Source organism: Diabrotica undecimpunctata, chromosome 3, assembly GCF_040954645.1.
Source record: "Diabrotica undecimpunctata isolate CICGRU chromosome 3, icDiaUnde3, whole genome shotgun sequence".
Taxonomy (NCBI): Eukaryota; Metazoa; Arthropoda; class Insecta; order Coleoptera; family Chrysomelidae; genus Diabrotica; species Diabrotica undecimpunctata.
Window position 1 is genome coordinate 101,232,402 of NC_092805.1, and position 27,730 is coordinate 101,260,131.

Genomic DNA, 27,730 nt, shown 5'->3' on the forward strand with positions numbered 1-27,730 from the left:
TGTCATAATATTTGACGTATTTAATAGATCGATCTGGAGATGGCTCAAAGTCAGCCTCAATTACAAGGTAAAACTAATCAGATTTCCACACCAAATATACTAACGGAAACAACATTAGACCAAGGTGACATAGAAGTTGAAATTGATCTTGAAATAGCAGCAGAGATAATGGAAGACTGGGATCAAAGTAAAGTAATGTTTGAAGACTACAAGAAGTCCCAGGATTCATTATGTATTACTAAAACAAGTAATATTTTCTGTACTAGGAAATTGTTCTTTATATAATTAACGTTGTTTTAGATCCTGCTCTTCAAGAACTGGAAATATTGATATTTCCTTTACTTAGAGATTTTCTCTACAAATTATTACATCGAACAATGCAAGAGGACTGTTGTTATGTAAGTTTTGTGTTTATCTGATGTCTTAACCAATATATATATATATATATATATATATATATATATATATATATATATATATATATATATATGTGTATATATATATATATATATGTATATATATATATATATATATATATATATATATATATATATATATTTTATTTAAAGTGGGCATTTCATTCTTGAAAAAAAGCTGTGTACTATCTGTCGTACAGATGTTTTAACTCTTTCATCGTATGTTGCAAGGATAGAAGGCCGACCGCCAATATTTTTAGGACATCTTACTGCTCCAGTCTGCTTATATTCCGTAATTGTTCTGTAAATAGTTGAATTCCCAACACCTAAAATTAGCACATTACTTTAGTACATATACTTTAGTAACAATAACTATTTTTGCTACCATGGCTGTTATTTTTATTCCAGGATTATCAATTTTTATTTGTTTGTACATGTTTATAATGCATTGTTTTTCATTTGATGATAAATGACCCAAATTTACTCAGCGCGTTTTTTAGGCGGGGAAGGATAATTACCACTACTAGGGGAAAGGGGGGAATAGTGGCCGCCTAAGCATTTTGGTTTATTTATACTGCTACATAGCTTTAAAAATTAGACTGTTAACGTAAATATAACTTCAAACCTTAGTATTTCAAACTTTATTTACAAAAAATTTTTAAACAGAACAAAAAAAAATTAAAACGGTTTTTCAAACTTCTGCTGGTGGCCATATTTACCCGCTGCCGAGGGGCAACAGTGGCCACTGCCACTATTACCCCTATTTAAAAAATAATTAAATACAGAAATCGCAAATGTAAATTTTGCCTTCGAAACTGGTACAGTCTTTGTGTGCCCATTAGCTGCAAATGCTGCATTGGATCCAGAGTTCTCTGTTTTTCATCGTCATCATCCTCATCTTCAGATGATATATCTTCTATGATCTTCTGTGTTCTTATACAATTTCTTTTTGGAACTATTCGCGGAGGACTTGACTTTTCGATGCCTATTTTTCGTTTGGTTCCTTTGCTGGCTTTATTTCTCATTTGCTCTTTCTTCTTCCGCTGTTTTTCTTCTAGAAGTAACTTCATTGTTGTTGATGTCATTATTTCGGAATGTTGCTTCCTGTTGCTTTTGTGGTTGCATCTTTTATTTCCAACTGAGTCATGTTTTGAGCATCCTGGTAATGGAATTATGTCAACAAAATATACTTCAAACTTTTTGTAGAACTTTCTTTATTCCCCTTAACTTTCTTATTATTCTTCTCCTTATCTAATCCACTTTTTTTCTCTTGGTCTAGTGTCTTTTTATCTGGCTTTATTAATGGCTATTAATGGCTTTGACTGGTGTGGCTACGCGACCGTATGAGATTTTAAATATTTCAGCTATTTCAAATGTCGTGATACGCTCATGAGGATGACTTCGAAGATAATTGTCACACTCAATGTTATACACTGATTTTAACGATGAGTAAAAAGCTACATCCAGCGGTTGGAGTCGATGCGATGTGTGCGAGGGTATGGTTAACATAATAATTCCTCGATCTTTACAGAAATTATATGTCTCTAATGTACAGTGGCTACTGTGATTGCCGAAGATTAACAAAACTGAATCCTCCTTTGAATGTTTTACAACACAGTAAAAATGCTGGAGCCATTCGAGAAATATTTGCTCATTTATCCACCCATTATCCAAGCAGCAGTAGACTGTACCAGGTGGCCCATTTTTCTTTAACTCTGGTTTCATCCTATTGCGGGCATAAATAAACAAAGGTGGGATATATGTTCCTGAGGCACTTATGCAGCACATAATGGTTGTTGTTTGACCTCTTTCTGCGCTTGTAATAAAGCCGACTCTCTTTTGCCCCTTTTCAGCAAGTATTTTTCCTGGGTTTTGGACGGTTGTTATGCCTGTCTCGTCTGCATTATATATTTTGGATGCCGAAAATTTATATTTATCCAATATGGATTTTAAATTAGAGAAAAATATGTTTGTTAAAAGCAGATATGCGGTTAATACTTGTCGCCTCCGGTTTTCGTAATCGAATAGTTGGATTTCTTTTAAGGAAGCCGTCAAGCCAGCAATTTCTTTTTCTTTGGAAAATGGATGATGTAATTTTTTTTCTTCAGCGTATTTATAGACACATTTTTTATTTCTGTGGGAGTTATCCCATAAAAATGTTTTGATAACTTTATGACCTGCTCTGTCAAAACTTCTTCTTCTTCTTTGGTAAATACAGAATTACGACTTAAAGAAGCAGCTGTTGTATCATTTCGCTTTAGTCGTAGTTGAATTATAGATCTGGGACTTGCAAAACTTCTTGCAACTTCACCGACACCTCTGCCATTATTTACTGCATTTATTGCTGCACTAAGTTGTTCAACATTCCATAGTGCTTTGTCACTTTTTGTCTTGTAAACTCGAGGCATCTGAAATATAAGAATTTATAAAGAAATACTCTGCATTATATAAATACAATTTTGGGGTAATAGTTTCCGGCTAGCATTACTTCCAGGCGCGTGGCTATTATAACCCCAAAATACATATTTATACTGATCGACTCATAACCATTAATCACCTAAATTATAATTACCTAATTAGAACTTTTTATATAGTCTTAAACTACGTTAAAAATTTAACAAATGGTACCAATTATGCAGCTAAATAAACTTAATTACATATTTCTACATACGTTTAAAAATCTTGCACTAATACATCAACTCAAAACTCAAACAAAATATGACATTTTTAAAAATTCTTTCTTTGCCGGCAAAACATCGTCATTGTTTTAGATACAGTTTAAACGAGACACTGTTAGATGGCGCAACAGGTATTAAACGCGAAATAATATTAGGCCGTAAATGTAAATCATAGATAAGAGGGTTAGGTTAGGTTAGGTTAGGTTAGATGTAAATATTTTATGGCTACCATTACCCCAGCGGCCACCATTCCCCCCCTTTCCCCTACTTGGCATCGAATCCATATTGTTATCTTAATAACACTAATACGTCGCTAAATAATTCTGAAAAGAACTGTTTTTATATAAATGCAAACGAAAAATCTAAAAATTAAAGAAATAATGCAGAAAATACAAAAAATCGATATAAATTTTGAATTTTAAAACTTCATAAATGTCATTATTGTCAAAATGTCATAATTTATTGGAGTAAACTTGCCTGCGGTTGGACCAATTACAAACAAGCATTACGGCGCGATAAATTTGAATTACTCTTCCTGGTTAAAAAACAAACAGAGTAGAAACTACACTTGCATTTGTTTTGGTTATAAGATACCAGCCAACTAACTGCTGATGCCGAAAATGAAAAATTAAATTTTCTAATTTAATTAAATGTTTTAATTATTCTAATTAATATCTTGTTTTATATGAAGAAACCAAGGAGTAGTTTTAACGGAATAGACTATCTAAGTGAAAGCTTCTATAATGCAAATTCAAAATACCCGCACAGAATGAATCCATGTCTGCATATTTTTGAAATGGACTGGGTAAATCTTGAATTGAAAAAACGGTAAGTATGTGTAGTTAGAACCTTTTAAAAATTAAGTTAAGGACAACTTTTTAAGATTACGCGAGAAAATAATAAGTTTAGGATAAACTGGTCCATAGTTTGAAGTGGTCCATAGTGGGGATTTCACTCTCCTGGCTATTTTATCGTCCCAGCAGAGCTATATTTCAGGATGTGTGCTATTATAAAAGTGCCGCCTTCGAATCTCGTGTTAGTTTTTTAATTAGTACTGTGCGTTTCGATATTTTGGAAATTCAGGTGTGTGATCAGGTGAAAATTTTTATCTCCATGTTCAGATTTTTTCGAATAATCCGCCGAAATGTATTCTTTTAACTTGAATTTGGTATATCTAAAACATACATAACCTCAATATCGTCTTATTCTGTTTAAACCCAGCTGTACCACTTTTATGAGTTAATGACTGGATGCTAAATCATCCTGCCATACCTATGAGCATTTATGATGTTTGTAGTGTTTTTGGTACCGCCTGCTCTAAAGCATTCATTCCTGTCAACATTCTCAACGGATTTAAAAAAACAGGCATAGCATCCCTGAATTCCCAAATTTTTTCAGAGAGTGATTTATGTCATCTTATGTCACTGATAGGCACGAAGAAAGTGAAAATGGAAATGGTAACGAAAATAAGGCTAACGAAGGTGTTCAGGATGTGGAAGATGTTCAGGATGTAGAAAACAATCAGGATGTAGAAGAACTACGACATTTTGTTGCCGAGAGGGGGCATTTGGGCCTGTAGGACCCATCGCCGGCTCTTCGGGCTTCTTCCTATCCCCGGAATTGGATCGGGTATTCACCATCTTTGGTTTGTCGCTGGTAGAAAGGTTAAATACTACCGCTGTTATAAATAACAGTTCCAGTGACAAATATCTGTTATAGGTAACGGTTCCAAGGAACAGTTACAAAGTAACAGAGCAAAAATGGAAAACAGATAGGTAAAAATGATCTAAGTATTCCTTGACTTACGGAAGGAATAACTTAGTAAACAATTAAATTAAATGGTATAAAAATATAATGCAAAGAAAAAAAATGTTTCTAAGTGTTTCTTGACTTACGGAAGAAACAACTTAGGACAGAAATATAGATAAATGAAATATGTAAATGTGAGAGTAAAATATGGAAATATTTCTAAGTGTTTCTTAACATACGGAAGAAACGACTTAGAGTGGAAAAATAAAATACTCAAAATATAAAACGAGAAATGCAAAAATGAAACAGATTATAGAAATATGTCTAAGTGTTTCTTGACTTACGGAAGAAACAACTTAGAATAGAAAATAAACAAGAGAATCAAATATAGTAAAATAAATGCACAAATATTTATAAGTGTTTCTTGACTTACGGAAGAAACGACTTATAAAAGAAAATAAGAAAAATCAAATATAGAAAAGATGTGAAAATATTGCTAAGTGTTTCTTGACTTACGGAAGAAACAACTTAGCATAAAATAGAAAATGAAAGAAACAAATGTATTAAGTATTTTCTTAACTTAAGAAAAATATCTTAGATAAAATATTGGAAATAATAATGCAACAATGATTATACAAATATTTCTAAGAGTTCTTTGACTTACCGGAAAGGAACGGCTTAGACAAACAATTAAAATAACAAGTCAAATATTCAGAGAAATATTTCTAAGAGTTCTTTGACTTACCGGAAAGAACTACTTAGACAAAGTACAAATCAAAATATAAAATAGAAAAAGCAAGATAAATATTTCTAAGTGTTCTTAACTTACGGAAGAACAACTTAGACACAAAATACAAGAAAAATAAACAATCAAAATAACCAATTAAAATATCAAACAATGAGTATATAAACAAATATAGATCAAAGTAATATTCTAACCTGAAAAGGTCTGAATATACAATAATGCTAAAATAAAAATGGTATATAAGAAATCAGAAATAAAACAATAACTTAGTAGGAACAATAATAGCACCGACTAGGTCTACAGTAGAAGAGGCAAGCTCGACTGACTGATGAGAGAAAATCTACCTGCTTTTATGTAAAACAAATCCTTTGTTTTACGTAGCGAAAGTGGAATTTCCCTGCATCGAATCAATTAGAAATTTGGATTTGGCCAACCTTGGAATTCCCAAGTATTTTAACCGATATCCAAATTCCTTGATGCGTCGAGGACAATGTCAGCCCAATTAATGGCCCATCCAATATAATAATCCCTCACCAAATTAGGCCACATACCAAAGCTGCTCCTAGGAAAAACCTTAGGAAAAGCAGAAAGGAGCTAGAGTCAGCAATAATATCAGATACCTCCATTAAAGATGTCATAGAGGAACAGCATAAAGAAATATTGGCTGAGAAACACTTTCAGAGAAAAAAGAGCACATGAAATCAAGATTTGTCTATTCAAACCAGGACTATATTATATTAAGATACATGACAAAAAAAAAACATTATGTCGGTCAGGTTATTAAGATAAGTGAAGATAAATATAATATCTCTTTCATGAAGAGAATTGTGGCCGGCAAATTTGTTTTCCCCGACAAACTCGATGTAGATACCGTAGGAGCAGAAGATATTTTACTAAACCTGTCCCCTCCTGCCATTAGTGCAAGTACAGCTAGAGCTGCTCACAGGTTTAGGTTCCCTGTGAATTTTTTCTAATTTAAAATAGAGTAAAAGTTTTTTATTAAAAATCCCACTATGGACCACACAAACACACAACAATTTTTGTAGAACCCCAGCGCCGAGTGACATATGTGTTCCAATGGAACAGTGGGACTCACATGTCCGAAGATCAAACCGGTCACATTCCGTAATGGAGTGGTACTTATCTGACCCCCAAGCTGTAACCAACCACCCCTTCCCATCGCAGGACATAACGAATGAGGAGGCTTTGTACTGAAAGTTACTTTATGTGGTTAAGCCACCTGATTGTAGGTGTAGCTAGAAAAACTTTTCTCCCTATGAATGACTGAAGTTAATTTTTACATGACTTTGGACTTATGTCTCAAAATGTATGTTCCGGACAGCGAGTCGCCGACCTAAGTCGGTGACTCCCCGCCTTGATTGTGTATGTTCGGTCACTCAACCGCCCAATTAACAAAATAATTTTTGTTTTCCTCATCGGCTTCTATGGACCACTATAATTCCCACAATGGACCATATAGTGATTCATACTGGGACTAGTGGACCATATATGGGACTTGTTGAATAACATTGTAACCCTTCGAGGCTCAATTTGCGACATCCCAACGTTGAGCTGCTGTTGTCAACTTGTAACCGCCAACCTTAGTTTGCTGCTACAACCTGACTAACATCACTAACAACGTTGGAGCGACAAATCGTTTCCCGTTGGGACCAATTTTTAACGTCATAACCCCTAATGCATCAATCGCAAAATTTCTACATTAGATGTTATACGAAACACTCCCTGGCTAGCTCACTCAGGACGTGAATATGGCCTACTCTGGAGCAACACACGCAAACAAGTAAAAAGAAGAAACAATACACAGTTAAATTAACATATGTTTATTAAAATATTAAACAAAAAGGGCAGAAAAATACATGTTTAAATATTATATTGAATTTAAATAAAAATTATTCGACTTCTTGCTACAGTGTTACATTATAGTAAGGAAAAATGCTTGTCACCAAATCCTAGGTTTTATCCTGGTCTTTTCTGCTATGGTTGTTAGCAAGCCATGTTGTTAGTTGTGGATTTTCTTGCCCTGGAGTCAACTCTCCTATCGGAATGATAGTGCCATTCTCAGGCCGGTTAGTCTTCTGGATGTTAATATAATTTGACCCGCACGCACCTGAGAAATGTATCCCGGAGGTTGACTCCTAATTCAGGAGACGACACAACAATTGGTTATTATACTTTTACAGAAGTCATGAAGAAAATCGACATTTTTAGAAATAAAAGCAATTATATCGACTTTTGTATCGAACGGGAAGGGGGAAATGTCAACAAAAAGGAGTCTTTGTCACTAGCATTAAACTAAACAGAGAATAAAGATGGCACCTCTCGTTCCAAAGTAACAGAAATAGAGATGAAAATAAAATTCATTCTTTAGAAACTTGAGTAAAAGATAAAAATGATGATTATTAAGAAAATAGGAAAGGTAGATACTGAAATATATATATAAAGAAGATAGATTTGGACGCCAACTGGTTTTTATACCAAATACCAGTAAAAATGAAAAGAGAATAATGAATCAATTAAGTAACGACATAATTCTGATACAATCTATATCTGAGAAAATATATAGAAAAATAAGAGATACAATGGAGGATATAGAAGAATATGAATTATGACAGAAGATATGGAAATTGGAGAATAGAATTAACGAAATATATTAACATAAGAAAGAAAGCAGGCAATGTAGCAGTTATAACGCACAACATTTATTATAAATAAAGGATTACTTGAAATTATTATTAGTATATTTTTTAAATCCTTTATAAAAGGTATATAATTAAAACACGATATCGGGCTACATCGCAGAACGTTTTCGGAATTAATATTACATCATCAGTGTTATCTAGATGTACTGTACATATTTTGAGCCACTAAATACTTGGGGAAAAACTCGTTAAATGTTGTTAAATTGAATTTAAGTTGCATTATTTGATCTGATATACTAGAATGTTTAAGTTACAACAGGAATTGATAACATGACAACGTAAGACTCCACTGGAGGTTGATAGTGACTAGCAACCTCCAGTCAAGTCTTACGTTACCATGTTATCTGATTTTTTCAGAGTTTTCTGATTTTCTACAACCGAAATTCCTAAACATTATTTTTACACCTATTTGCAAATTTTCATTTTTACGTACTAGATTTTTTTTTAAGTAAATAAACAATTTTATTCTGTTCATTTTTACCATAGATACGATAGGTATCTATCGGTATCTATCGTATCTATCAGTATTTTCGGGATTGATAGATATTCAGGATAAAAGTTTAAAAGCTAAGACACTAACGACGATTTTTCGGTTTAAATTTTTATCTGATTTTTACACAAATCTTTCAGCTAACACATTTCGAGATTCCAGTTATAAACCGGAGACATTTTTACCAAATTCTAAGTTCTGACTTATTTCAACCAATCCGAAACGGATTTCGTCTTGGCTCTTGGTTTTACAGTCATTCACACTTGATGAATATAGTAATCTTATAATGCTTGGTAGTTCATCAATAATTTAATTGTGTTTCAAATATTTTATTTCTTAAAACATTTTTTAGTCCAAGACCTTTTTATCCTCTATCCTCGTTAATGACACGTGAAACTGCAGTGCGATATATACAAGCATATTTACGTGGATATTGGATTAGAAAAAGACCAGAGTTTAATGAAATACGTACATTCTGGAAGGTAAGTAATAATTTTAACTGTCTATTTTCCATGTTAACTAAATCTTATAATGTATGATAAGATGTGAGCGAGTAATGGACAGACGAGACGGATATATGAAGAAACCGAAATATTCGAAAATCAGTTTGGATTTATACAACGCAGGTAAACAACTGATGCAATTTATATTTTAAGACAGCTGATAGAAATAGATTACTCTTTATTTATTCTCATAAGTAGTGGAACAAAGAACGGATGTGTGCTTATTGTATGTTAATTATGTGGTATTAGAAGACAATATTGAGAGGAAATTAAAAAAGAGAGTAGAGTAATCAATGCACGCCTTCGAAGAGAAAGGTTTAAAATCGCTGTAGGATAAAAGCTAGGGAGAAAATAAGAAATAATAGAATAAAATATGGTACTACCAATTCAAATAAGATGGTAACTTTGATGGTATGAGGGTAATTTTTGTTACCAAATTCGAAGATTAGATTAGATTAGAAACTAGGGTGGCTTTCGGTCTGATGCAATGCGACCTTTACAGATCTATTGTGCTCCCTTTGTTACTTAAAGCTCCTCATTCATCCCAATCCTCTTAATGAGGTTCCACAGCCTTAAAAGTGGTCTGTTTATATAGACTGGTACTTCGGGTTTTTCCTCTCGGAGGAAACTGAACCTTCTCCACGAATTAATTTTAGTGCGAATTATTTTATTATACTGCATCAGTTTTTCTCTGTAATAATCCCACTCTTAGTTAGATTTCGCTTTGTTAAATAGAGTTCTTACATCTGTCCTAAGATTTTATTAGTACCTATTCATTCCACTAAGGTGTATTCTTCGTTTGTTTTCTTGATCTCTCTGGACAGCTTTCCCGGTAAGCCGTTATTATTGCCTCACTTACCATCTCCACCGTTAATTCCAGACCCTTTACATCTCTAATGGTACCTATTCTTCCTTCCAGAGACCTTCCAAGTACGCTTTTATAGCTTTTCCAGTTTTTTCCTCTCGGGTTTCTGATTTGACAGTACTAGAGTTAAAATGATTAGATTAAACTAAATCCCAATTACCAAATACGAAGAAATGCTTCTAGTTTTCTGGAAAGATATCTGGAAACAGTAGTAGACGAAGCTAAATAGAATAAAAATTGAAAAAACACTGTTCAATTTAGATAGTTTAGACAACGAAAGCAGACATCTACTCAATTCCTGGAGACTAAAATAAAAATTAAAGGAAGCCCAGTAATCTATGACGATTAAATATGGGCATATTAAAAACAGGCCATAAAAAAGGCAGCAGAAGAAGCTTTAGGCAACCAAGATCCAAGAACAAACAAAACGTATTGGTGGGATCAGGAAATCAAAGAAACGATCAATTTTATATCAAAAAGTATTGCAAAAGGGAGACAGACGAAAAAAATACAATATAAAGAGTTTAATAAAAAAGTAAAACGAGAGGTAATTACAAAAAGCTAAAATCTGGGAAAAATATGTGAATACACAGACAACCATCTAGTGTACACAAGGAGTTCAGAAGCATGCAGACCCATAAAAACTATTAGAACAACTAATAAAAATAACGTTAGATTAAGTATGATGTCTGACAAAACATGTATAAAGTACTTCGAGAATCTGCTGACGAAAAAAAAAAAGAAAAGTTCCTATAAACAAAATGAACAATTAAAAGCTAAAGGAAGGATAGAGCTAAAAGAAGTCATCATTCTGAAGGCTAAACGCAAAAGACAAGTGATGGAACTAAAATGTGCAGGGGCACAGTTAACATCAAAGAAATGTGTGAAATGTCTGGGAGTGACGCTACACCAATATGGCGTATGGGGAGAGCATATACGAGTGGTAGTCCAGAAGGTAGCGCCTGCGCTGGGGAGGGTGATGCATAACATTAAGGGACCCAAATCAGAAAGGAGAAGTGCCCTACATGGTGTTGTGCAGTTAATCATCCTTTACGCGGCATCAGTCTGGAGTGGGGCAGTAGAGATACCGACCTACAAAGGGCTCATGATACGAGTAGACAGAACGAGTCTGTTGCAAGTAGCATGCGCCTATAGGACTGTATCTATGACGGCCTTTGGACTATCACGGGTTATGTCCCTCTGTATGTATTAGCAGTATAAAGAAGACATATCTATGAGAGAAGAGAACATTTGATAACAGTCATAAAAAAGAAGAAAGGGAAAGATCAATGGGAAGATGACAACAAAAGTGAAACAACACGGAAGATGTTGCCAAGTGGACTAAGGGACTGGGTGGACTGTGGTCACAGGCGATTGGATTACTTCCTAATGCGAGTGCTCACTGGACATGGGTGGTTTAGCTCGTAACTTCGTATGTTCATAAAGACAGATACAGATAAATGCCTATACTGCCAATACTCAGACACTGTTACTCACACAATGCGGTAGTACAATAGATGAATAGTGGAGAGAAACAAAATGTATAGAGAAATAGGTGACTCTGAGAGAGGTGATCGTCAGCCTTACATCGGCTATCCCATTTCCGGAATACGGTACGTGCGACACTCAACTTCGCACAAGTAGGAGAGGGTGATTTTAGTTGGTAGGATAACAGAAAGGCATCTGTTGGCAAGACCTCCTTCTGGGGGGAAATACGCTAAGATGTACTACTCTACTCTGAATCCAATATACGCCAGCCATCCTTAGGGATGGTTAACTTGGGAAAATTTAACGGAATTATAAGACTTATCCCAGGAATACGAAGCCACAGAAGACGAAATCAAAATATTCAAAGATACCGGGAACTTATAGCCCCAAGAGAATGCAATGACAAAGGCACGTGCTTTAAATGCAAGATGCACATCCGTAAATATTGCTAAAAACCATAGAAGAAAATTCTGTTGAAGTTGCGGCAAAGATTGAGTTTCTAGCAGTGACTGATGTATAAGCCGTCAGAGAGACGAATAACAGACGAGAAATAAGGAGTCGTTCCAGTCTGTGGAGCAAGATTCAACTCCATTTATTCTCGCCGTTACACAGCCAGCGAACAACGACTTTTGACTTTTTGCATCATTACAAATCGGGCATAAAACTTACAAAGCGCTAATTGACACTGAAACCATTAAAAATTATGCCGGAGACAAAATTGCGCAGGCATACAAGAACTCTCTAGAAAGCTGTAGGGGAGGAACAAAACTAGCGAACGGTTCATCGATGAAACTAAATAAGAATTTAGCTATCAACTGCGAGATCGATAATTTAGAGACCCGAGAAACATTTATAATAATGTCCGGATTATCACAAGACTCTATAGTCTAAACTTCGAAAAATGCACATTTTGCCAACTGGAACTGATACTTGAAGCACGTTGTTGAAACAGAAGGAATGAAAACCTATCCGGAGAAAACTAGCACTATAACCGAACTTGCAGCACCGAAAAATGTGCGTCAGCTCCGTCGTTTTCTAGGAATAACTTCATAGTACCGCCGATTCATAGAAAACTATTCAACAATAGCAGGACCACTAAACATGCTTCTAAAGAGGAACATGCATAAAGAAACACGCTTTTAAAGAGCTTAAATCAAAACTTACAAGGCCCAGTGTTAGCATGCCCCGATTTTTCAAAAACATTTTACCTGCAAACAGACGCACAGATCCAAATTTCAAAATCTTGCAGTATTTTTTTTAAATCTTCCTGCGTCATCGTCCACGTTATACATACATACACAAGTAAGGACCAAACGTAGCACTTTAATGTTCGAAATCTTACTTGGATAACTAACTTCTGGTGGCATAGAAATTTTTTCATGTTAACAAAACCGGTTCTTTCGATTTCAGTGCGCCTCTCAATCTATTTTAAGTGATTCAGCTAAGTGTTTATGTCTCTTAATAGATACTTGTACACTCGCGATCATAAAATCCGGGTCACCTTGAAAATCGCCGTTATTTATTTTTTTAACGAGCTTTATCGTAAATAATAATAACACAAATACAAACTAATGCATGTTTCTGAGAATTGTTGTCAGCTTAGCGGTTTCCTTTGTAACAAAGAATTCCAATATTGCCGATTCCGCGGAAAAGTGTACACTTCTCAAAATGAACGGTACCTGTAACTGCCGCTTGTTTTAAATGTCTCATTTGTGCTTCGACTTTCTGTTCAAACGCAACAAACAAACGTTTATTATTGCCGCCATTAGTGTTTATTACTGCCATTATTAGTGTTTATTATTGTTTATTTTTTGCCAAAAATGCCTTGACTGTTGTTGAAACGGCACGCATTGTTGCGCTTATGTTGCAAGAACTGTTGGCGTAAGCCTTTCTACGGGTTGTTCTTACGGATCGAGACGAGTTTGCTAACCAGACGATCTGGCTCTGGACGAAGAAGAACGACCACGGCACGAGATGACCGTTTTCTTGTGTTTCAGGCTTTACGAAACCGGACCTCAACTGCGGTTATGCATCGAAATTGCCTACAGGAAGTACGAAATTGCAATGTTAGCGTTGCAACAGTCAAGAGAAGACTTCGTTCTTCTGGACTATCTTCTCGGGTAATAGCTACAGGACCGCCACTTGGCTGGGCGCATCGAGTTGCACGACTAGCTTTTGCTCGACAATATGCGCATTGGGGAATTAATGATTGAAGCAAAGTGTTATTCTCAGATGAATCCCGTTTCTGTCTAACTTGATCCAATGGACGTGTAAGAGTTTGGACGAGAACCGTTGAATGATTTTCACAAGCTTGCATTGCTTCAAGAATGCCATTTGGTAAAGGCTTGGTCATGGTTTGCGGAGGTGTATCTTCCGACTTCTGCACAGAATTACCCTTCATCGAAAATGGGTCCTTAACTGCCCGAAGGAACATTACGGACATTCTGGAAGAACATGTTATGCCCACCATGGCAGGGCTTGGAGAAGACGCCGTTTTATGCAGGACAACGCGCGACCGCACGTTGCCAGGATCAGTATGCAATACTTGTACGAGGTTAGAATTACGAGGTTACCCTGGCCAGCTAGGTCTCCGGACCTGAATCCCATCAAACATCTCTGAGACGATTTGAAAAAACGTATTCAAACCCATACACCTCCTCCTAACAACGCACAGGAGCTTAAGGATCTCTTAGTGAGAGAGTGGAATAACATATCTCAACATGTAATCCGGAGAAAAATTGAGAATATGCCCCGTCGTCTGCAAGAGGTTATTAGAGCAAGGGGAGACAATACACGATATTAGTCATTGAAATTCCACTGATGTTTTACCACGTTCTGTATTTTTCATTTTTTCTTTCGTATGTCTGTTTTAACAATTTGGTTTGTTTTCTGCTTTTTCAATAAAAATAATAAAAAAAACCGTTTTTTTTCTTTCAAAACAAACATTGATGACAAATAAGAAATACATTAGCTTAAAAAAAGGTTATTACTGCACCAGATGCAAAAATATTCAAGAAACTTGAAATTTTCAAGGTGACCCGGATTTTATGATCGCGAGTGTAGTTGTAAACGTTTTAAATTTAGTATCGTTGATAACTATTTTTGCGCTGTTTTGTATATAGGTTCCATGGACAAAATCTAGTATTTTTGTTTTTGAAGAATTTATCTCTAGTCCAATTCTGGCACTCTATTCCTCCAAGACATTTATGTATGTAGATGTTTTTGCTATTCACCCTGTATTACAGTGTCGTCGGTGTATCTTAGGTTATTGATCACAATACTGTTCATTTTTGAATTCAATTTGGGTATATTTTCGGTAAAATATATAAGGTCAATATTCTTTATTATTAATTTCAAGGAAAAACGCACGTAGATGGTAAACAATTTCTAAAAAACCGATGAACTTTCGATAGCTTCTACACACCTAAATACACTAGCGTGGCTTACAAAGAAAGTCAGTATATCTTAAAATGAATAGCTATTTTATAGATTTTATTTTGTAAATTATATGATACTTTATACTTTAAATATTCTTTTTATAATTTTTATAGCATGGGCGCCGCCAGAATCATTTTTAGGGTGTGCATTTGTATTTATAACCAATATAAAATATAGAACCATACCTACATATCTATGTACTTTCTTTGCAGATAGGGGTGCAGTTGCACCCCCTTGCACCCCACTGTCGGCGCTCATGTTTACTAGGTTGTATTCGGGCATTAATAAAATAGTTGTTTAATTATAGACAATACAATTTAAAAGATGTAGTATGGTACACGTTGATAACGAATCTTTGGTGGATAAAAAGCATGACGATACACCTAGAAATAAATTAAATAACAAGAAACGTATGTCAAAAGCAAACATCAAAAACGCCGCCACTGTGTAATACCAATGGAGGTATACTTTAATATTTTAGATTTAATATTTTATTAATTAGTATATTGTTATTTATTTTTGTACAGATTAGTTTTATAAAATTCTTTTTCAATTTTGTTTTTTTTTTCAATGTTTAGTACTAATATACAAGACAGTCCAAAACAACGGCATTTGAAAATGTATACTGCGTGAAGCTGTGGGAAAAGGTAGAATTGATTAGAATTGATCACCCATTATACATTATCTACATTTACGATTTACAAATATACAAATACTAAACAATCAATGTGAAAATCTATAATACCACTTAAAACATTGGGGATTCCACAAAGAGACTTTATGTTATCAACGCATACAAGATAAGGGCACACAAACATATATCTGAAGACTTACCTAGGTGAAGCCATTCAAATGTTAAAGTTTTACACAAAAGCTGTACCTAACGATATCATCATTCTGGTTTTACAACCCTATGTGTATCCTAGCTTTCTTAAGAATTTCTCTCCAGTCATTCCTGTCATCGCCTTCCTCCGCAAATCATGTATTTCCATATTTCTCATGTTTTCATCGATGTTATCAAGTAACCTTGTTCTGAGTCTTCTATTTCTTCTCTGGCCAATCGGTCTATCAATGAGCATTTTTCTAGCTTGGTCAGTTTGTTCTATCCGCATTACATGCCCTATCCACCTCGGGCGTCCTATCTTAATGCATTTTACGATATCTGGTTCCTGGTATATTTTATAAGGTTCGAAGTTGTATTGTATTTTTCTCCCTTTTCTCTACTTTTCTTTTGAAACATTCCAACATGTTTTCATTATTTTTTGCTAGAGTGCAGATCTCTGAACCATATGTTAGGACTGGGCGTATTATTCTTTGTAGAGTGTTACCTTTGTATTTCTCGATATAATTGAGATTTAAGAAAAAGATTTAACATAAAATAGCAATTGTTGGCCTTGCAAATTCTGCGGATTATCTCTATGGTAGTGTTATCTTCAGTGTTGACAAGCGCTTCCAGGTATACTTACAAATTCGTTCACTGCTTCTATGATGACTTCTATGATCACACTATGACGTCGTCTTCTATAAAAAGTTGCCGTAAAATTTGTGGTTGCATGCTTATCCAAAGCATTTTATTTCCATTCTTTATTCAATACTGATATTATCAATTTCTATTTTAGATCTGATTGGTTCTTTGCTGATTACTATTCTTTTAGTTTTGTGTGTTGGGATTGTCATATTTTAATTGTTTTGCTCTTGTGACAACTGTAGACTAGTCTTTGCAGACTATCTTCATCTTGGGCTATCAATATTGCGTCGTCAGCATAATAGAGTACTTTTACTTTGTTTTTCATTCTTTTACTTTTTTGTTTCCGATTTTGTATCCTCTTCCTTTGTTAACACTTTTGATGATTTCATCTGTGATTAAATTGAAGAGCCTAGCGCTCAATGAGTCACTCTCTTAACAGATTCTGTTCCTATTTCATATTTTGCTGCTGCTTCAATATCTTCCTTTATTCTGGTCCAGTAGAAGTTTATATCTGTCTGGCCTTCTTCATTTACATTTTGATTCTTTAGCCTGTTGATGATGTTTTTCGAGTACCGTTTTGCAACTGTTGCATCTCTTAGCTTTTGCAAATTCCATTTCTTTCTAGACATTTTATTTTCTTTGCTGACGTTTAAAACTCTAGCTCTCACAGTTGATATCACTAGGCAATGATATGACAATTTTTGTGCCTCTATATCTTCTGCAGGTTCATTATGCCTGTTTAGTGTCTTGACTCTATTAAGATGTGATCAATCTGACTCGTTGTTCTTGCATCAGGAGATGTCCAGGTTACGTTGTGTATATTCTTGTGTTCAAAATAGTTGATTGCAACTGTCATATTTAATGCTACTGCTAAGTTTATCAGTGGTAATCCATTATCGCTACTGACGTTGCGTAGGCTATGCCTTTTATAGTGGAGATGAAAGCTCGTTCTCGTCCTATTCTTGCATTCATGTCACCTAACACTATCTTAATGTCATTTATGGGACATTTTCCGTAGGTTTGCTCTTGATCTTCAAAGAATTGTTATTTCATATTTCACAAAGGAGGTTAATGAATAAAATTCAAAAATAACTTCACATATTTGTTTATTAACACTGATAAAAAAATTATATATGCATTTATTGTTTTTTTTAAGGAGAATAATTGTTCAGTAGTACCATTTATCTGCGTTGACTCCGGCTAGGAATCTCCGCTGCCGTTTTTTTAGGGACTTCGGCTTCGTATTGCCTCTGTTGGATGGAGGTGTGTCCAGATGCAGACACTTACCGTAACTTTGTCGGTACTGGTGCAAAAAGCAGCTGAATTTTGTCTTGTTGTTATAGTTTTTGAAGCTCTACCCAGCGACTTGGGGTACGAACAAAACGAAGATAAATAGATGTGTGCGGTGGAGGGCGCGGTCGCGGTCTATACATCAATGTCAAAACAAACTTTAATTTTCTTATGAGATCGCACATACCAAGGATGTATCACTAGTTCACTCTCGCGACCTATCATCGCGGTTTACAGTAATGTCGATGCCAGAACAAAATAGTTTATTTTACATCGCGATCGAGCTAGTAAATTACAAGTTTATTGGTGGTTTTCAAACCACGTGACATTCGCTGGAGATACGGATGGTATGATAAATATACTGAAATGTATCAAGACTCATTTTCATATAAGTATAAAATCTGTCTAAGTGGTAATTCTGAAGCTCTTTAAATAGGTGTTCGTATTCGCCTACATACTGCCTTTTTTTTATTAATAGGATGAGCCGAAAACTGGCGATTTAAAGAATTACAAATGATCCACTATTTTTCACTTGAAGACATGCATTCACTGTCGTCACTACTGATGCTCATGTACATAATTTTATAATGTAAAAAGCTAACTTTCCCGTAACACATGTCAGTCACCTCAAAAACCGCAAAGAACACTGAAAGGAAGGTATCTTTGGTATGTTCTGCCCGTCATCGATGTAAACCTCGACCGCTACCACGACCTCTACCAAACACATCCATGTATTTTCGGTATGTCCGTACCCTAAGAAAAAACAATTTAGTACGTATTCCTATGGGCATACGAGCACATGAGATCCACGTCTGGCAGGAGACCCAGTTCGCGTATAAGTAGACCGTCTTACTAGAGTCAAACGGTCGCAACTAATACCACTAAATAGAATTTCCTTGCCATACGAAGACACACAAAGGTAAAAATTGCAGTTAAAAGCTGAATAGAAATTACTGATAGCCATAAACGTAAAAAAATAAAGATAATAAAAAATCTTAAGCATTTCTAATGATCGCTCATTAAAAAAATTAACCAAAAAGCACGAGGTAAACAAAAATTATGAAAAATGTTCACCCCAATAAATTGGGAAAAACTTCTTGTTGTTCTATACTTTCATTAATTTTAAACTTTTGAAATTTTATTTGGAAGAAAACTGATTTCACGAAGGCACTTGTTTTTAAGCAGTAAACGTATGGGATAAAAACTTGTACTGAAGATAGGTCTGATGCTCGCTAATTACAATAAATAGTTCGGAGTTTTAAAAAACTACTATTTGAAGTACGTTTAAGAAATAAGCTAGTAGCTAGAGCAATTGAAGTGCTTAACTTAATATTTGAATAGCGAATGGGAGATTCATTTGAAAAAAAAACTACAGAATGAAATTTAAACTAAAATGAAAAGGCTAGAAACAAAAATTAACTCAAATGTCAAAGAAACAAAATGAAGACAAAAGCTATATACTTATAAGAAGTGAAATACAAAGAAAAGCAATAGGAGAATTATAAAAAGAAGATGGAACGTTGTAACATTACACTTTGACTTTCGTGTTTCTTTTGCAGAGTCGACGTCGTAAGTTCTGCAAAGCTAATAGGTAGTTGGCCTCTAGTCTAATCACCAACCTGGAGGGTCAGGGACTCTTCTGTTAGAGTAGACATATCTTAGTACGTTTTGGTTCGCGGTGGGTATTTTATTTACCACCTACCCGCCGTTCCTAGATCAAGTTAGGGTGTTCCTCTATCCACCGCCTGGGGACCCGTCTGATTGTAGACAGACAACTCCACGCGGAACCTAGTGATATAATCAAGCAAAATATACGAAACGCCAAATTTGGTTTTGAGTGAAAACATTGATAGAAATAGAACTGATCAAGAAACATATTTACCTAAGACACAAGACCGTCTTAAGTAGAACCAATTAGAGGTACAACATATTGATGATAATAAATATAAAATTTAGGCTAGGCAGCGGTGCGGTGTAGGGTAGTTAAGATATATATTTAAGAATAAAAATACTCTAATTTGCTTAAAAAATCTTTTACACACTATCAGTTTACACTTATGGTGTGAAAACCAAATCATATTTCTTTTTTATGTGCCATATGAGAATTATCCGAGGTTGTCGATCACCATGACGAATGCTGCACGGTCTTCCACCATATGGAAAAGTTGCTCTACGTTTGGTATTTCGGTCAAAACTGTTTTTAACAAAGTGTTTTTCTCCCTATACCCTTTAGACAATCATTTAAACAATTATATTGTTAATAACAAATTATCAGACGGGTTTTTAGCCTGGTACCTCCGGAAAATCGAATCTACGCACCAAAAAACCGTCAAGGTAGCTAGGGGACATAAAAGTGTATACTCAACCCCCCTGGCTCTTAGACTGAAAAGCTACAAAACTAAACCAAACCTTCAAAATACAAAAGAAAATTAATTTTATCATAAAAACAACTCTCAATATTTAAAATTTATTAGGAAAAAAGTTAACAAAAATTTATAGACCAATTTGAGAAAGACAAAGGAAGTATAGAAAAAAAATAAAGATTAAAACAGAAAGACCGTATAAGATTTAATTTCAATGCAGGGCATCCGCCAGCCGCTTATACGTATGTCAACCTCAGTAGGTATCATCAGAGCGACATATGCAGATGCTCTGAATCTAAATTAAATCTCTCCCGTCATAGGACAATAATTATAAAAATAATTATTTACAGACTTACAACGCAATCTAATAACAGCACTAGAAATCCTAAGATTTCTTACTTAACGAAACTAAATTCAAATTTTTTTTTGGCCGTGATGACCGGCATGTGGAATGCCCATTATTGATTTCCTTGTCGACTAAATTATCAATCTGTCTACTTTGCAAGTTGTAGAAAGCACAGTGATAAAAATTTGAATTTATTTTCGCCATGTAGGGAATCTTAGGATTTCTAGTGTTGTTATTAGATAGCGTTGTAAGTTGGCGTTGTAAATAATTATTTTTATAATTATTGTCCTATGACGGGAGAGATTTAATTTAGATTCAGAGCATCTGCATGTGTCGCTCTGATGATACCTACTGATGTTGACATACGTATAAGCGGGTGGCGGATGCCCTGCATTGAAATTAAATCTAATATCGTCTTTCTGTTTTAGTTCTTTACTTGGATTCGAGTATCAGAAACTAAATTCACTAAGAATTTTTGCCGTGATGAAGGGCATGTGGAATGCAAATTATCGATTCCCTTGTCGACTAATTTATCAATCTGTCTACTTTGCAAGTTGTAGAAAGCACAGTGATAAAAATTTAAATTTAGTTACGCCAAGTAGGAAATCTTATAATTTCTAGTGTTATAAAGATTAAAGTTTGCAAAGGTCCAACCCGCGTTATCACTTCTCTCAGCATTCCTCCTAATGGAACATTTTTTTAATTATACTAATTTTGTGTGAATTATTCTGCCTATTGTTGTTAGCAGCTATACTTTTATAGAAGTTTAAAAAAGAAAAATTATTTTAAGTTAGTCAACACAGCCATAATCGTATACACCAGTTTAATTCCCTGAAAATTAAGAATTTTTATTAGCAATATATAATTATAAGTTATATAAAATTGAATAACAAACAGGTTAGCATAAGTGCCCTTACTTTCCTATTGCAACATTTAGTGAATATGAAGCAAGATTAAGCTTGACGAATCTACATAAAGTTCATAAGAACATCAAAGTGTCGATCAGAAAAATACTTCACAAAAAAATCACATAGTCTATTATTAGTTTTTAAGTCGTCTGGGGACGATAGTATCTTTCAAGCTTTGCCTCACCTAGCAAAAAGAGGAAGTGGGAATAGGGGTTAATGCTTCTGCCAACACACTGCCATCGGAAATATTTATAATATTTCAACAAGAACTACTAGCAATTAATTTTTTTTGCTTAAGTGTGCCTGAATTCATCCTCAGCTTAGCTAAATATCTATGGCCTCAGACAGCCAAGATGCACTCAAAGCTCTAAAGTCTATATAAGTGTTATGAGTTGGTAATAACTACAAAAGTCTCTTAAGCAACTGGTAAAGCACAATAAAATAACTTTGCTGTAAGTGACAGAACATAAAGGAGTTATTGGTAATGAGATTTTTGATAGTTTTACTATAAGAATTCATTGGACCAGAGCTATTTTGCGATTTTCGAAAATAAGAAGAGGAACGTAGTGTAGCCTATCGGAAAAAAATACCAGGCCAAAGGCAAGCAAAAAAAACGGGTGTGGCAATCCAGTGGGACTGCCGGTGGAAGTTATACTTCTATACACGCGTTCGCCGTTAAAAATTTATATAGGAGTCAATCTGCACAATAATTACATATGTAATGCTATAGGTAGGAGAGAGCAGAAAGAGAAAAAGAATTAGTTATATAGGTATATGGTGCATCGTTTGCTGTATATAAACATTTGACCTGTAATATCATCATTTTGGCTTTACAACCCTGTGTGGGTCCTAGCCTCCCCAAGAATTTTTCTCCAGTCGTCCCTATCCATCGCCTTCCTCCTGACCTGTAATAGGAGTATAATAAATGAAGGATTGTATCAATATTATAATGAAAATATATATTTTTATTTTTATATATGTATAAAAGGAGTTGAATACAAAAAAAAATTTACACATACTCTGCAGTAAAATTCATTGTTTATTTTGTTATTAATATAAAAATTACAATACAATAAATACACTGCAATATAATTCAATATAATAATACATCATAAATTAAAATGTAATATTCATAAGTATTTAAAACTGCCAATATACATAGAACTTACTTTACGAAGATAAAAATAAAAAACCAACAACTCGGATTATGTTGTAAATTTTCATTTTATTTTAAAATTGATGTTTTTTGCGTATATTACATATATTTAATAAGATTAACATGAGGTTTTTAAATATTTCAAAAATAAAAAAGGAAATTCATAATTGGAATTCGAACTCACAACCACCAGCGTATGAACCAAACACGTAAAGGATTTGCCAATTAGACATGACACTAACGGATTTCAAAATTGACAGTTCTCGGTAAAACAGTGATTATTTTGAAATACAGAAGCCTAAAATAATTATAAACGTTTAATTTTAAATAATACAAAACATATCACATAAATAATAATATTAATACATATTATATTATATATAATATTATATATATATATATATATATATATATATATATATATATATATATATATATATATATAATATTAAATACAAAAGAAACATTAGAAAATATATCTTCTGTCTCTCTCTTACTCATTATCTTACATATGTAATGGTTTCACAGATTCACTCTCATGCAAATTTCCAACGCCGACCGTGCGTATAGAAGTATAACTTCAAAAAGAGTCACTAGATATATTTATAAAATGAGCAAGTAAATTAAAAGGGCTACAAAAGATCAAAACAAGCTTTAGTAAACAGTGGGGTAACAAATAAGTAGTATTAAATGGTTGCGTAGCATAAAGAAGAACCATCGCAGGCAAAAATTTTTAAGAAATATTAGGGGATCAAATACCATTAAAACTAGTTTAGAAACTATTTATGGTAATGGTAGTGCATAATTAAAACTGTGAAGACTTTATCACAGAACAACAAGAGGGTTTGCGTATTGAAATTAGAAACAAACCCTTGTAACGTTAAATTTTTACTCTGATAAATTTTTACACGGAAGTAAAATTATAACGTTAAATTTTTACTCTAGAGTAAAGTTTTAACGTTATAATTTTTGTATAGAGTAAAATTTTAACGTTAAATTTTTACTATGTGTTTTAAAATTTTACTCTTTATTCTATGTTAACAAAAATTGAAATCTAATGAGCATTTTTGTGTTGTTAAATGAGTGAATTTACTCAATGTTTTGTTTACTAATTCTGGTTGCAATATTCTTGAATGCAGCAATATTTTTAAATACCGCATTACGGCAGAATGGTTCAAAGAAGACAAGCGTTATAAAAGAGCTCCTTTCGTTTACCTGATTATGAATTAAAATAACTCACCACTGTAACATATTTTTTATAATTAAAATATTAAATAATTTTTTAATACCTTTACCCTTGTTGCTAAGATGCCCATACAGAAGGCTCTACTTATCAAAAGACGCCGCTTAAATAATATACTTTACGTTAGGGCATGGATTAATTCTTTTCCGGTTTCAGGCGGTTTCTGTTGGAACTTTGGTAAACAAAGTCGTAAAAAGTATTTTATAGTATTTTTCTGTAAGAACCTAATCCAAAAGATTTCATATCTCCTTACGTTTCTTCTTGTTACTTCCTATGTCGTTAGAACCATTTTACCTTCCTAGAAATACATACAGGCTGGCCTGTTATTTGTAAGTGGGGGTTATCCCACTTCTTTTTTTGGGGAGCTTGTGAAATTTTGAGGGAAGAACTTCACTTCTGAGAGGGCGGTCTTTGAGTAAAGCCGTTTGCTTATCTTTCCGTTCTCTGTGATTTTTTTCTTTAAGTGTGTATTCACTTAAATATTTGAGTTTCTTAATCTAATACCACATTAGGCGTCCCCTATTATCCCTTAAAAAATTTCCATCGACCTACCAAATACCCTGTATATTATTCCAAAGCGACCTCACTAAATTATAAATATTTTTAGTAGCCGTTCCATCCTATATAAGCAGATACAAATTTTTATTCGGTCTCTTTTCAATCATATCACTACAATTATTCTTCAATGAAACTTTAGTCACACAAATTGGTGCGTGTCTTGGCCGTACACACGGGTAAGTATCTTTTTCTAGTTTTAGGCCTCTGTTTTTTACTTGTTTTCTTTTGCATAGCAGATACTTTCTTTCTTAAAATAAAGCTGAAAACATTTTAACTTTTATTTTTTTTACTGTATATATGTACACTTCCGGCATATAAAACTGGTACACTTTTTTTTCCAATGTAAACCTGTGTTCAGACTGGACACAATGGTTTGTGAATCAATTCGTTGTTGCCATCATCGATAACGGAATTGCAATCAATCTAAATAGATAAAAAATAAAGTTCAAAAATGTATAAAGTTTTTAGATAGGTATTATTTTTATCATTAATAACAAAAAACGGTATCTAATAAATTTAATAGTCAGAGATAGGGTTGAGTTAACTACCAAAAATGTTTGAAGGATGTTTAAACCTAGGCTATTGGCACAGGGAACATTGGAATGCATCTACTGTAATTTAATACTTTAATTACCTACCGAACACGAACTGTATTTTGTGTCAATAAGTTTAGTAACAAGTAAAGTAGCAAGATTAATTTATTATTTATTACAAGAACAATAAATGTGAAAAACTAACATTATACTTTATCCTATGTATTATACCTAAACTATAAAATATCAGGGACGAAAAAACGCTTTTCAAAACGTGACTGTTACAATCCAATATCTCACTGTAATGTTTTATTATAATAATTTAAAGTTATGTCTAGATTGATTATTTATCATTATGTATTTCTGAATTTAAAAGTTTTCATAAATTATAATAAAACACAAATCAATGTATGGGTACTTAATTATTGAGATGATGAAAAATTACAAAATTATTATGAGAATTCTTTAGGATGCCTCATCGAGAATGCTCGATAATGTTTTAGTTTTTAGTATACTCAAAACTGACGGTCTGTCGCACAGCCCTGGTTTTACCTGGTTTCATATAATATTTTCGTTGAACTGGCAACAGTGCCCTAGAAATTATAATGACACATGTGACAAGATCAACGTACACAACTTAAAAAACACGATTTTTGGTTATAAGAGTTGTACCAATCTTTTATGACGCGAACGGTACCTATATTACCTTATTTTCTTTAATACCTTATTAATAAAATCTTTTACTATAAATTTATTTTTATTAATGCTACGCTATGATCAGAGATTTTGCTGAAATCGTTTTTCTCTGAATACTCAGCTTTATTTCTGATCGGGCTTTTCTTTTGGGAGAAAACTGATCTTTGTATGAATTTTCTAGCCACTACCGTGGGGAGCAATAAATAGCCAACTACACTACCGTGGAGAGCAAGCAATAGCCAACCACACTACCTTGGAAAGCAAACAACAGCCAACCACACTACCTTGAGGAAACAATCAGCAACCAATCATACTACCTTAAGTCCACTGATGTATCAGAATATAATTTGAAATCCATTTACCAACCTGACAACAATGATTGCTATAATCTAGACCAACATCATCATAATCATCAATGGCGCTACAACTTTTCGTGAGTCTTTGCCGCGTTTATTATTGCCTTCCATGTTTGTCGGTCCTGTGTCAGTAATTCCCATTGTCGCACTCCCATTTTCTCTAGATCTTCTTTGACTGCATCTTTTCGCTTTTTTCTAGGCCGCCCTACAGACCTTCTTCCCTCTGACCTTTCCCAGAACACATTATTTATAAGGCGATTGTCGTTACTGCGTATCACATGCCCTGCCCATCTGAGACCAACAACCAATCTAGACCAACAACCCCCTTTAATCCAACCAACAAGCACCGACAGCGGCTAACCTCCACAAAGATCGGAACCCTTCCTAGAGAATTGAAAGACTCCTTCAGAACGAACTAAAGCTGAGTACTTTTTTATAATTTAATCATTTTTTACCGGCAACCGGCAGAATCTTTAACTCTCAATTTAAAATTTATTTTCATTCATAATAATTTGAATTCTGTTTATTTTTAAATAAATATATACCTTTACTATGACTTTACAGGGCTGAGCAGTCGGACAAAGCACCATTCTGATGGATAGAACGGTGGGCGTTTTTCAGTGTTCAGCAGTGTGGTGTGCTTAATGCCCTGGTCTTAATAAGATTAAGACGTTACAGTATTAATTAATTGTAATATTGTTGAAACATTTATTGTAAAATATAAAATAATGACAATATGAGACCTTTATTTGCAAAACTTGCTTTTTGCTCGAAAGCCATTTTTTGGGAAATCGAAAAAAACGATTAACGGCCGAGTAGTGTTTGACTCACAACGTAAAGAATTTTATTAACGTTGCTTAGAGTTTTTAGAAGAAATAAAGAAGAAAATAAAAATTAAAAGTTTATAGCCTAAAATATTTAGAGATTTTTAGAAAAATGTTTATTGCAAACAACCAGTTTTGTAAATAAATATATAAAATAATAACAAACCGTATTTAGTTCAATTTTCAATTAAAGTTCAATTTTTTAGTTTTAGTTTTAGTTCAATTAGAAAACATAAGGGATTTATTCATGAAAATAAAACTTTAAGATTTTTAGTCATATAAAGAAAATGTTTAAACGAACAAAAAAAAATCAAAAGCAGTCTTAATCAGTCATAGTCAACCAAAAAACAGTAATTTTCTGCATTTTGGCAATTTTCCAAACCATCAACGGTTTCTTCTGGTGAGGTAGAATCTATCTTCAACTGTTTTTTTGTAAAAATTTGGTTCAGGAAGCCTTTTCCAATTTTTTCTATAGTGTTTGGAAAGGAGACTAAGACAAATTTTACATACGTCATTTCGGTAATTGGGTTCACCTTGGACTGGAGTATTGTTGCCTTTTTTGTATAAAATAAACCGCTTTGCCTTATTCAATTGAAAGTGCCATAAACTAGGCAGCTTAATAACTCGTTTTGTTTGTGTCCTAGAATCAAACACATCCCAATTCATACCGATTTTCGTTACAGTGGAATACTTTCTGATTAAATCGTCATAGCCACTAATTTCCACGTGAACAGGAATTTTTTAATGTCTTTTTCTATACGAAAATACGATCATGCGTAATAAAGGAATGACCAACGATTGGAAAAATTAATTCAATCTGTTTAATATGATTCGGCGATTCTTCTAGAAGCCAATAAGCCAACATTGCCATCATATTCAAATTTTTGTTTTGTCCGC

General features: G+C 33.8%; 1 protein-coding gene across 4 annotated transcripts; it reads left to right on the top strand.

Moving 5' to 3' along the window:
* On the top strand, positions 1 to 26,925 carry LOC140435921 (IQ domain-containing protein K-like). 4 transcript variants are annotated; one of them, XM_072524634.1, is made up of 6 exons: positions 10 to 67; positions 119 to 247; positions 301 to 398; positions 3,786 to 3,922; positions 9,151 to 9,280; positions 15,400 to 15,606. In XM_072524634.1, the coding sequence occupies exons 1-6, from the start codon at positions 40 to 42 to the stop codon at positions 15,541 to 15,543; spliced, it is 666 nt and encodes a 221-aa protein (XP_072380735.1). In that variant the 5' UTR covers positions 10 to 39; the 3' UTR covers positions 15,544 to 15,606. The 4 variants fall into 4 exon arrangements, with proteins under 4 accessions (XP_072380734.1, XP_072380733.1, XP_072380736.1 ...); XM_072524633.1 differs by lacking the exon at positions 15,400 to 15,606 and adding an exon at positions 25,835 to 26,925 and having other exon boundaries at positions 1 to 247; XM_072524632.1 differs by having other exon boundaries at positions 1 to 247.
* Positions 26,926 to 27,730: the final 805 nt, after the last annotated feature.